Source organism: Aythya ferina (genome assembly GCF_964211825.1).
Source record: "Aythya ferina genome assembly, chromosome: 9".
In the NCBI taxonomy this organism is placed as follows: Eukaryota; Metazoa; Chordata; class Aves; order Anseriformes; family Anatidae; genus Aythya; species Aythya ferina.
Genome location: NC_140305.1, coordinates 8,240,856 through 8,253,908, shown reverse-complemented (window position 1 = coordinate 8,253,908; position 13,053 = coordinate 8,240,856). Strand labels below are relative to the sequence as shown.

At 39.7% G+C, this 13,053-nt stretch overlaps 1 protein-coding gene across 2 annotated transcripts in view; it reads left to right on the top strand.

The window, feature by feature from the left end:
• The window catches only part of LOC311441428 (uncharacterized protein), a 225,271-nt gene that overhangs the window by 20,774 nt on the left and 191,444 nt on the right, over positions 1-13,053 (top strand). For both annotated transcript variants that reach the window (XR_014695935.1, XM_084529558.1), the window contains one exon: positions 2,426-2,528. Coding sequence is in view for 1 of the 2 variants with exons in the window: in XM_084529558.1 (XP_084385684.1) it covers positions 2,426-2,528 (103 nt within the window). In the remaining variant the exon portion in view is untranslated. The remainder of the gene's footprint in view (positions 1-2,425; positions 2,529-13,053) is intronic.

Here is a 13,053-nt window from a genome sequence, read left to right as displayed (position 1 = left end):
TTTGGTCTTCTTTTCTAAATTTGTTAATCGGAACTAAATGAATTCTCAGACTCTCTCTTGTTTTGTCCTTCGGTCATTCTTAGGCTAAGACTGTTGTGCTCCCCATGTCTCAGTCCTCCTCCTGCCTGTTGTTACCCCATGGGTGCAGGTACTGTGTTCTTCTCCTTGGATTTCCATTTGCCATCAGTCCCATTTGTGCCATATCACCTGACTGTCCTTTTCTTGCATTCCTGCTACATCTCTAGTTGCCCCTTACAAGATCTTTCTTTCTCCAATGACCATCTCTATGCTGAAGACCGTTAGATTGGACCATTTCATTCATTGACTCCTTTGGTCCAAGTTAAAGCTTCATCTGGTCTATTAGATCTTGTGGATGCCTTGTCCATCAAATCAGCTCCAAGAGCTCTTCTCCCCACCTGCCTTAAAGCTAATCTGCCTTACCTTTTCTTGCCTTGTATGGCTGCTAACAGAGCAAGGCCCATGCACGTATCTGATGTTGTCTGCGTTTGTTTTTTCATTGTTTCTATGGCTTCGCACATTTGTTGCAAGCACTTTTTCTGCCTGTTAGTTCCATTAGTTAGGGTGCTTGTGTGTGAACCTCGAGAGGGGTCCCAGGGGAGTGAACTGTATTTGTACTGGATTTTGTACAAATTTTTAATATGTTTTTCTCATGTCTTTTGTACTCAGTGAGACATATCCCATTGTATTACGGTCTCTGGGACTACATAATATGAGCTCAGGGAGTGTTTCTTTATGACGCTTCTGCTAAGAAAACAACGATCCTCCAATTTTCCAGGGCCTTTCATTCTCAAAAGATCAGTTGCTGGATTTTGACTTATCCGACTTCCTTTTTAGCCCTTTAATACTGATGTTATTGGTAGAAAATAGAGTTCTTTTTCATCTTACTTAAACTAATTTTACACCTGTGTATCCCCACTGGCATTGCCTTAATTTACTGTGATGTGAATGAAATCAGAATCAGGACCTCTGAATGTAGAAAACATACTTGAACTTACAGGTATGATTAGCTGTGAAATGTTTCGTGGTAGTTTCGAGAGCAGGCTGGTATACAATGACACACTGTTTGATGCTTTGGGAGAACCAGGGCTGCAGAGCACCCAGGAGACTGGCAGGGGAGCTCTGCAAAAATGAGAAGGGTGACAGAACAGAGGGCAAGAAGAAGAGAGAGAGAGAACGTGAGAACAGATAGAAGGATGTGTAAATGGCCTGATGAATGATGAGAGAATGTGCAGCTGAATTAAAGAATGTGTCAGCTGATAGATGGGGGATTGGGCAAGCAAGCAGCAGAACCAATTAAATTTGGATTATTATAATAAACAGTTCCACAGCGCTGTAGGGAGGAAAGAGAGAGGGAGGATACCAGGATTAAAGTGGTCAAAAGACAAAGGCATTCACAACTAGGCTGGTAAATGTTACAATGAGCTGACCTTTGCAGGAGAATGTTATACAGCAGCTAAGGAAAGGAGAAAGACAGGAATGGCTTTTATGAGAAGGCTTGAAGGAAGCTTATAGGAGAAACCAATGTGACAGGACAGGCAAATCTACTGTAACTTTAAATCATCCTCTAGAGAAGCTGGCTTTTCTTCTGGGACTGACCGGGGTGGTTTTTCAGGCCATATGTTTTCTCTATCCTGTACATGTTAACAATCATACGAATGTCTGTGCATGTTCCTCCCAGCTCTTAGTTGGGACCCGAGTTATGACTGTACCTGTCCTACATAGGTGCCGAATCTCCAGAGCTTCTTTGAGGTGCATATGTATTCATGTCCCCTGAAATATCTTTGGAGGTTTAATCAACAGTTTAGGGAATTTAAGCTCTGAACTCTGCCACTGGGATCAGTTACCTCAAATTAGACAGTGTAAGCTCCTCAGGTCATGACATGCGGCATCCTCAGAGCAGGGGGCTGCAAGTGATCTCTTCCATACAGCTTTAGGGAGATTGCTCAGATTCTGCACAGGGCACCAGGACCACTTTTTTTTCTTTCTTTCTTCCCATTCCTTACCTACATGGTTCTTTCTAGAAAGCCTTAGCTCAAGAAAAATGCTTGTAAAGAATTGTCTATGTCTTCTTTATAAGTGTTGGCTAGGAGAATACTAAGGCTGTCATTTCATACATTATGTGTTCTTAGCTGGAATTTCCTAGTAAAAGCTATCTGTGTTAAAACTAACTGCTATTTTTGACTGGTCAATTTTTATTCTGCATCTGTTACCCAGTCCATTTTGCCATGGTGCTGCACAAATATTCTTGCTGGGATGAGAAATGAGGTGGTGAAGGACAGGAAGAAGCAGCTGTTGTGCAGGACTGCTTTTGGGGAGGGCAGTGCTGCCTTAGAGTGCATGTAAAACTATAGCCAGAGATTCTCCTTGCTTACACTGTTTTTTCTTATTGATGTTATTATAACAGGGACCACCACTAGGGAAGAGGGCTGGACTCTTGTCTTGGACTGCCATCATGCAGCCTCTCCTGTGTGACAGTATAAAACAGCAAGGACAAGGTCTGGATGCTGGTGAGTTGACTGCTGTATGGCTTCATTATCTTTTGCTATGAGGTGGGTGCAGGATATAATTCATTCTTACTATTTGATCCCAAAAGAGTGAATGTTACTGTATTAAATCAAAGTGAAAGAAATTCACTGTAACACGAGGCATCCACAATACATTAAAATTTGGAATCAATGTACATTTATTTCTCTTTATAATTTATGAGCATTGTATTTTTCCAGAGTAAATGATCTTTCTGAAGCCATGCTATATGATTGTTCAAACCAATCAATATCATTAAAAACATAAACACGTGACAATGAATTCATAAAGGCCTATTTCCTGCAGGTATTGTCCTAGTACACAGTGGAGCTGTAAAGGTCCACATTTCTAAAGCAGACTTTAAGGGTGAATATAAAAGGAGCAATAAATTCAAACCCTACTATGAAAATTCTCTTCTAAAATTATGGGTTTTGAAATATACTACTAAAAATTCTGCTTATCCCTGTTCTGTGAACTTATTATCTGTATGGTAAGAACTTTGTGAAACTGGACTAGTACTACTTTTGTGCACCAGTACACACATCCACATACTCAGTCCTAGGGGAGTGACTATGCTATTAAATGTATCTATTAAAGACTCAGTGAAGTTTTCTGAGCTTGTTTTTCCACAAGGTGAGATGATATTTCAGTCTACTGCAATTTTACTGGATTGATTGTCTTCCAAAGGATCTATGTCAAAAAAAAAAAAAAAAAAAAAAAAGCACAAATGGAACTATTTCATTAAAGTTTTCTCACTGTCTGGATGTATAGTTGTTTTTGATCATTTACTCTAGGAAGTTGAAACTGGCAATCAACAAATGTATGGTCTTGGTTCTGAACAAGAATGGTAAACAAATGGTGCTGCAGGTTGGTGTGTGAGTTGAATTATGGAAGTGTAGTAGAGGTCAGACATTAGATACTTTAGTGAAGGTGGTTTGTTTTGATACAGATCTTAATAATAGGTTCAATTCTAAGTAGAAAGTGTAGACCTTTATTTCAAAAACTTTCAGACTCCTTTCCAGCTTAAAAGAAAAAACTAACAAACTAAAAACCCTGACATCGTGACACCTCCTGTGACTTCTGAAAAATGTCTGTAAAACAGCCGAAGTGAATTAGAAAAAATCAATGCCAACTGGTTGTCCTCACGGATCTGATGGGGAAAAAAAAGACTTCAGAGGTGCCCTGATTAATAAACTGTACATCTTCACTAATCATGCAAACCTCTCTCGTTATGAAAGATTAAATATCCTGGCAAAGTTAATAATGGTCTCAGGACCTCACACAGTTTTTTCCAATCTGTAGACTGAGAAGGATGTGTAAGGGTTACACTGACAAAATTATAAGTCAATATGGTACCGAACTTCAGAGTTAAATGATTGGGAAAAGCAGCATGAACTCTTCAAGCCTTTATATCTGTTTCTTTTCTCAAAGAGAGAAGCCAGTGCTGTCTGTTGAACCTGGTTTAGGATTTCATGCAAAATCAAATGGCAGAGATGGATGGATGTTTTATTGTTTATTCCTGTTATTTATTTTCCAAATATTTCACTGTTATGCTTTGATTGGGGCTGGCCTTTTATGCTTAGCAGTATGAGTTACTGAGAACTCTAGAATGGCCTGATGAGACTTTCACCCCTTTTCTGATCACTGAACACTGGGTAAACTGCCCCTCAATCCAGAGTTACAAGTTTTAATAGTGGGATGTCTTGTGAAATGCTTCAGAGAAGACCACTGTACAATTATCTGAGAAACGCTTTCCATATCCTAAGTACAAGAAATGCTCTGATGCTACTATTTCAGGGCAAAACTCTGCAGAGCTGAGTAATTGTGCAGGTCAGAGGATAACCCAAGGAAACCAGTACCTCAAGGCTGATCACACTGCATATTCTAACTTTCACACTGTATCTGTACTGTGCACTACAAGACAAAGCAAGAAGCAAATATTAGAAGCTACAGTCAGAATAGTCACTAAGGGGGAAATGGGAAGGGCTTGATGCTAATTAGACATTGCTTAGAGTGCTGTGCAGCTGGGAACAGCAAACTCAGCAGGCATCCTTGTTTTCAGAGGCTATGGTAGGCTCATCAGTAATCTTTACATCCACCATCTCCAGCCTTGCTCTCCAGGACATTACATTTAGGACTGTGCTGTCCTGGCCCTGTACACTACAGGACTCTATTCTCTGTTCTTTCTCTCTTCTACCCTTGTCCCCTGCAGCTGTAAGAACGCAGCCTTGCGCCCTTGGGGCAAATATAATTTTCCTGTATTTGCTAAGAATCCTTGAGTCAGTTCTAAAAGTGGGGTAATTAGTCAGAGCACAGCACCATGTTGACACAGACAGACTGCTGCTGGGAGCGAAAATGAAATCTTTGCATTGCACTACTGATACGTGAGCTCTCTTAGAAGTAGGAAGCATGTCCCTGAGGTGGAGTAGCATTGTACTATGCCATTATTCCCTACCAGGCACTGTGCTTGAGCTTTGGGTTAGCACAATTCCAGACAGAAAACAGTTAAAGTCAATTATCATGAAAACAGCCTTATTCTCTTCTGGATGTGTTTCTCTTCTGGACTCTGTGCAATTCTATGGTCATCTTTGTTATGTTTGATTTTGCCAATAAGGCTTCCTTTAAGCTGACGTTAAAGACTAGCTGTACTGCTCCCCACCAAGACAGATGTAAAACCAGCTCATTTGCTAGGCCTGTGTTTCATCTACACACCTGCAAAGCAGGGCAGTAGTCAGTAGCTAAAAAAAAAAAATTATGATGGATAGCAGCAATTATAAACCAATAATATACGGGAAACAGAAAAGATTGCAAAGAATTTCCTGCCATATGCATTTAGGAGGCATCTGGACTACATCTGGGAAAGCACACACTCGGGGAACTGCAGCTTGCTGGAGGTGCATGTCTGTGCTATCAAGAATAATGATAAAATAGTGCAATTCATGTTTACTTCTTTCTGCATTAAGGGGAGGGAAGGGATACTCAATATGAAACATTTCTCCAAACAGATGGAGTACAATACAACATTAATTGACTGAGAAGTAGGGGAGATCACCTTGTGAGCTGTTTGCTCGCTTTATTGCTTAATCATATTCAAGATGATCGATAACTTTGCTTACAGAGTATGGTGCTGGGATTGCTATTAGCATAAGTGGTGACATGTAAATATGACCAACCTTAACATTTACATTTTGGCTTATTGGCCATAGGGACGAGCTGATGTGTAGGAATGCATTTTGCTAATGAGTCATTAAAAACGGGAGGAATGGAACCCATCTGAAAGGTGTGCCTGCTGATACACCAAAGCAGAGTAATTTCTAAAATAGATTTGGTTGTCTGCTGGGAAAATTGCGGAAGGAAGGAAAATCTGATTTCTTACAGAGCATTTGCTAATGTGTGGAAAGTTGTGTATGTTTTTCCCCCACATCCCAGTGAAATGCAAGCTGTTCCTTACTGTTACTGAACTGGTTTTCTTAAGGGCTACTGAAAGGTTTGGGTCAACTGGTCTGTTTAGTTTATATGCCCATTCACATAAAGACTGAAACAACTAATAGTTGTCTGTGTAGCTATTATTTAAGAGAAAAAAAAGGGGAAAAAAAAATGCTGAGGATCCTAATCCTACTGAAGTGATTGCAGACTACTAGCTGCTTTCCACTAATGGACAATGGTGTTTTATCCTGACCTACTTGTACCGTCTGTCAAAGAGGAAGCTTGAAATTCACTTGAAGCTAAACAGCCAATAATATTTTCAAAAACTTCTGTGCATCTGACTTCTGGTTGCCTTGAGGGTCATGATAACATACTTCTCTTAGCGACTTTAAAGTTCTAACCTTCAGCTAATAAACTTGACTCCAAGCTTGTAGGAGGGGGACAATCATGACTTGGCTTGTATCTTTTATAAATACCCCAGGCTGTTTCTTTGTTCCATCAAAAGCTTATCTCTTCTGGAGGTTACTGTAAAATACATTACTGTTTGATCTTCCAAGGCTTGCTATTACCCTCATATTTCCTTTTGTGTGTATAACTGCATGACTGATACATGCAAAAAAAAGAAAATGCTTGTTTGAAAGCAGATTTATTTTATTGGAGATGAGCAATAGTATGTACCTGATGGATGTGTGCTACTTGATGGGTTATTGCAGAGCTTCAGCCATTGAAACTGCCCCCACTTTAGACCTTGTGGGGGTCTAAAATCTATGTACGAGACTGAGGGCAAAATTCTGTGTGCTGCAGTTAATCCATAACTGTCAAGAAACAGCAGTAACCACATAGCGGAGGTCAACTGCTGGATCCTTTAATAACTGAGGTGTTACATCAACACTAATTAAATCCAGTCCTTTCTACTCTTTGAGTGTCCAGCCTGAAAGGATCTTAGAATAATTATGGACCCAAGAATCATTTTGGAACTGAAATTGGAAGATGTTTTCTACTATAAGTACAATTTTTTGACTATATATCTCAGGAAAAAAATAATCTTTTACATCTGAAATCTTTCTTTCAGGGTTTAGAAGACTTAGTTACCAGCTTTTTCCTTGACAAACTAGTCCCTAAACACAACTGTTTTTTAGTCAAGGTGTCAGGCTTGATACTGCTTTTCAACTGTAGCCTGCCTGTTGCCTGGAGTGGTAGACCTGCTGTAATACAAACCTGTATACTTTGGGGGAAAAGGTAGTATGTTTAAAAGCTCTTTCCCCCCCCCCCGTTTTTCTGTCTGATGATCCCATTTGGTGGAGTGCAGGATTTTGTAGCCAGTTCCTCTTTAGTGCTTGGCTGCATGTGAATTTAGGCCAGTGGAGCAGGGCTGTGTTCACCTCTCCTGCCTCCACAAAGGGGTAGCTGGGCAAAATTTTTATTTTCTCACTCTTCTGTTGGGGAGAAAGAGCTTGAAAGCCTGATCAAGTAACAGAGGTGTTAGAGGTACTTGCAGATTTACTTGAAGAGCATGGGCTAGTTATTCTAGGTCTGCTCCCTGCTGACTAGACACTGTCCATTTCTGGAGACTAATCTTGCAGTCGGTGACTGCAGGTGATGCAAGTCTCTCTGGTGCATCGCAGTTCCCAGACAGCTTTCCTGGTTTTGAGGGACTGTGGGGAGTGAAGTGGCATCTGGCAGGGACTTTTTTAGGAGCATGGGTCTCTGTGATGGAGAGTTCAGTTTTAGGTGCAGTATTAATAAGTCATTTTAAATTACAAGCCCGGTGCATCAGGGAAGAGGACAGAACAACTTCATTTGCAACAGCATTCAATGTGTCTCACTCTTCAAGTTAAATAGCCGTTGGGAAGTCCTGAGATCACATAGTATTGGAGTACTTCATGGCCTCATTCCATAAAACAAAGCGAAACCCATAGTGGTTGCCTTGAATATGGGGCTAGTGACAATTTATTACATTTGGTATTAGCCAGGTGGCAAGCATGAGCTTTTAATTTTTTGCTCCACTTTTCTATTTTTTACTCCCATCTGCCTGCTTTTGTGCCTTTCTTTCCCATGGATGAGAGCAGCATTGCAGAGAAAGTTGTATGCTCAGAACTTTGTGCAATTTTTCTCCTGTTCACCGAAGGAAGTACCTGACGATTGCTATTCTGGGGCATTATCTGTTTTGATTAAAAGGTATTTTGCCTGATTTTTGGTAAAACAGGATGCTGTTTAATCTGAAAGAGTCTGGCCCTCAGTAATACCACTCTGACTTTTGTTTCCATGGTATTTGTCTTTAAGCATTTTTTTTTCTCCATAAAATGATTTAAATTTGTGAAGTTTCGAACTAAACTAGTTTAACAAGCTTTAACTAGAAAATAATTTCTGACTAATTGAAGTTTATTTATTATCACAGTTATAATAAACAGTGTAATTATTTATGTAATTATTTTTCTGCAGAACTGGTACTCTTGTGCCATTGTTCTGACATTTTTAGTCTGCTGATAATTTTCCCCTGTGACTGTTCTTTTTTTGTTTGCTTTGAAATGGCTGCATGGAGAATGTGGAGCCTAAATAGGAGAGAGACACAATGAATCCTATTGTATACTGAGGGCTTCCACTTATGATGGCAGTAACTCATCTTCTCTCTAGGTAACTTTGCATATCCTGTTGTGCTGATAATTTTAATCAGAAAGCTTTATTATTTAATAATACTAGTAGTTATTTTTAACAGTGATTCCTCTTGTTTTATGTAATCCTCTGGGCCCTATGGAAGGACTTTATAAATAGAAGTGTAAGAGGGCACGATGTACCCCCTAAGATGTGTATTAAATATGACCAGCCACCTTCTTTGTGGGCAAAGGGAGCTGGTTGTGTTTGTGGGAGGCTCCTTTTTTTCTCTTAGAATCTGCAGGTGACTGCAGGGATTCGGGGTCTTGAACACAGTGAAAAAGATAAAGACAGCAGGGGATATACTGGGGAAAGCACAGGGAGACAGGGCAGGGTGGGCAGAGAACAGGCCTTGCACTCTTCTCTCCTGTACCAAACAAATTCCCCAGAAATCAGTCTGAGTCAAAGCAGCTAAAACTAAAGGAGGTCTCACCTCCGTCTTTGTAGATGGGCAAATGAGTATGAACAAGAAATGTATGGGACAAATTGTGTTTGTTCTCCAGTGGGGCCTCCTAGCTACAAATTCTGCCAAAGGAGCCTTGTGGAAACATCTTCCACTGTGCTCTTTCATGACTGCTGGTGCCCTGAGGAACTGTGCAGATGTTCTGGTGACAAATGGGACAGTTTCTGCTATTTCAGCATCTGTCACTTCCAGTGCTACTGAGGAAAGGAGGGATGTGTCTGGATGTTCTTCACCTCCTTCACTCACAATTAAGATTTCTGTCCCGTAGGGCAATAGCTAGGAGAAATGGATCTACCTGCAAGAAGGGAATAGGTTGCTCTTTTGTGGTGATCTGTTAAAAGGAAGAGAGGTGTTAAAAATCTAGTGCCCGGGGTGATGAGACTAAAGGATGTCGCAACACAAAGCTGGGAACCTGTTGCTTGGGCAGCATCTCCTGACAGGAGGGGGGAACAGACTGTTAGGCAGCAGAGGTGATGGCAGGAACTGCATATACAGCAGCGAGCTGGGTAGGATTTGCTTCAGTTCATTTACTAAGTCACCTGCTATGACCTAGAAAACAGGGGCAGAGGAAGCAGGGAGAAGGATGTGTATGAAATATTTTTTTTTATTTCATCCATGCCACTTTGAGTTCATAATAATAATAATAAAGTTTTTATTTTATTCTAGCATAATTTAACTTTGGAGTTTAACATTATTTTCAGTTTCTTTGTGGAGCTTTTCTGTTACAACAAGATTGTCCAACTGCATTCCTTTATGGAAGATCTACAGAGGTTACTGGAAATCTCATCAATTCCTTTCTCCTTCCCCTCCTCAGGATATGTTAGAGTATACTTAAACAGTTGGCATCAGTCAAATGCAGAGATGTCATGCAAAATTCTGCCCTCGTTTTCAACTATATACTAATGATTATAACTGAGGACAGACTTTCCTCTACAGTCTTAACATTTGTTGCCATTAAAGCATTTAATAGGTTCGTTCGAAAGACAAGCCAGGGAGAGAATTCACAGTATGGGCCGCTGGTATCTTCATGTTGCCTTTTTGCAAATGTCACAAATTGTTGTTTGTGGCAGAGCCATAGGCCCTGTGTGTCTCGGGCCACAGGCCAGCATTGTGTCTCACTGAAAACATCCAGCTTTCCTGGAATATTTGGTATAAACCTGTTTTTAAATATAAAATCTATTGATGCCTTCATTCTCTAGGAGGAATTTATGAACTTTTTCTTCTTCTCGAGATCATCAAAAGACATGCAGTACCCAGGAACATTAAGGCTTAGATTTCTTTGTTGGCTTTATGTCCCATGCTCAAAAATCTTTCTGATCACTAGACAGAAGAAAAACATCTGATTCTTTTGTACTAGGGAGATGGACTCTTTACAGGCTTGCTTTCAGATGAAATAAAAGAAAAAGAAAGAAAGAAAGGATGATGATGTTTTGTTATTTCCTTTCAAGGCTTTTCTAATTATTTATTTTTATCTTTTCTTTTTCTTCTTTGACTGCATTCTGGTGTCTTTCAGCTGTTGACCAGATACAACAGCAGGTGTAATTAATTAGTGAAGTCTTCTCCCGGTGTCCGAGTTCATTCTATGTACATCCCATGCATTGCTATTTGCAAGATTTGGCATATAATAAGTGGTACTGCTATCACATGGGCTGAAAAACTGGAAGTTACTCATGGAGGATCTCACATGTAAAGTAATTCCTCTTGTATTAATATCCATATCTTGCTGGATAGAAAGGAGATGGAATATGTAGTTTGATCTAAAAGTGAGACTTAAGGATGATGTATGTAATTATTGTTGTTTAAATAAGCTCTAAAAAAGAACTGAGAATTCCATAAGTGAACTTTCCTTTCCCACTTCTTTAATCTTGGGGGATAAGCTCCTGAAGGACAAGATTTAGAGACACTAAATGTGAGACCACTGGAACAAAGGAGTGCAAATATAAGACAGTCTTTTCTCTTGACCTATGAAAATGTCTTTTCAAATGATACAGCACTGACTTGTACTTTAAGCAAACAACAAAAGCATGTCAGACAGGACACTGGCAAGAAAGTTTTTAGCCCAAGACCAGATGTGGAAATTGATGTGCAGATGAAATAGAAGTATGGGAGGTGGTACAGGCCTAACTGTACCATGGATACACTGCTTTTGCTAACAAAGACAAAAATAAAAGAATAGGAAAGCTAAAATCTGATTACCTCTCATAAGTGTTATTAGCTGATCTGCAGATGACAATATAACCTTAGGAGACACAGTGGCTGGGGCTACCTTTCCCTGTGTTTTCACATTTTATATTGTTTTCACATTTTATATTGGTTTGAAGTTTATTTATTTTATCATGAGGTGTGTGTGGCTTGTAGGCACTTTTCTACATTGTACAGAGGATTTTTATTTGCTCTATTGCTTGAGCATGCTGTAATTTTCTGGTGATACTTCCTCTGAAATGTTGAGTTCCTTGTCATTTCCTCTATCACCCAGAAATGGCTTAGCCTTGGGATTCTACGTTGTCAGCCACAAAAAGTTCAAAAGGAAAGAAGACAAATCTTGCTCGGTAATCATTGGGGCACCCAGCTCTGTGTGCGTAGGAAGAACAGGTCAACTGGAGACTAAGGCTGGGTACCCACCCCTGGGTAACCACTTGGACAAAACTGCGCAAGGGCAGTAGTTAGTCGTAATTACTGCAGGAAGGGTGTTGAGTGAAGAAAAGCCAAGTGAGCAGATGGGCACATCCCCCACAAATGCTTCAGGTGGTCTATCTCATTTTAGTTTTTCTCTTTCTTTCTTTCAGGACACCATCCACCTAATTCATTCTCAGAACATGAAAAAAAAAAAAAAAGCAATAAAAAGTAAACCTACCATATTCTTCAGTCATTAAGTTACAAAAAGCTGGTAGAATTTGAACAGTCCAAGCGACATGGAAAATTATGAAATGTTTAATATGTTGTTTAAAAGGGTGGAGAAGTGGTGGAACAGTGTTTAAGACTTAATATATTACTTTTAGAAAATACATCTTTGAAGGATCCAAAAGAAGAAAAAAGTGGTATGTTTTTGTTGTTGTTGTTTGCGAGTTTTTTTGTTATTAAAAATTCATTCCATGTATTTTCAGCCTTCTTCCCACCCATGAAATAGAATTATACTGTTGTTAAAATATATCCCTGGAGCACAAGGAATGGGAATAGACAGGTAACTTATTTTTGGTTTTGCTTAGTTTGATGACTTCAGGCAAATGATATTTCCTTCTCTCTGTTCTAGGCTTTAATTTTTCTTCTCCCTCTCCACCCGCTCTCCCTCCCCTTTTTCCCTCCCTGTGTAAGTTGTGCAGGGGCTGTTTCACCTGATGTTTATAGGTGTTAGTATATTGAGTAACAGAATGGCTTTCTGATTAGGTTTGGGATCTCTAGATGCACTTTAATTCCAGTAATGACATCCCAGTTGCATTGATTTTTTTTTTTTTCCCCAAGTCAGTATTAGGAGGTTCTTAAGGCCTTTTATTACCTGATCTTCCATAAAAGATTACTGTCAGACTAGGCACTGTTGAATTTTATTCTCTATCAGATTTCAGCCCTAGCAATAAGACATGCATACTGTATACTCTAGTTTTTCCAAATAAAAAGCTAAATTCTAGAGTCAGAATAGGTATTTTGTTACAATTTAATTTCACAAAAGTTTAAACCATAAAAACCTGTCACGGCAATGATTTTTTCCATCTTTTGTTTAGCTCTGCCTTTAACTGTGGTGGTGCTACAAATGCGAACCTGTGTAGTGATAACCGAGCTGCAGTGTCTACCTAGGAATTGTCAAATAAATCTCTCATTGTAAGCAGAAGATTGTTTGGTGTTCTCACAGGCATAGCTTGTTTCTTGGTGATTTCCCAGTTCCAGGTGCAGCGCTGTGTTACATGCTGGCCGAGGACAGAGTCCTTTCTGGTAGACGCAAGCCTCCAGGTGCTTCTTAAGCAGAAGGTGCTTCT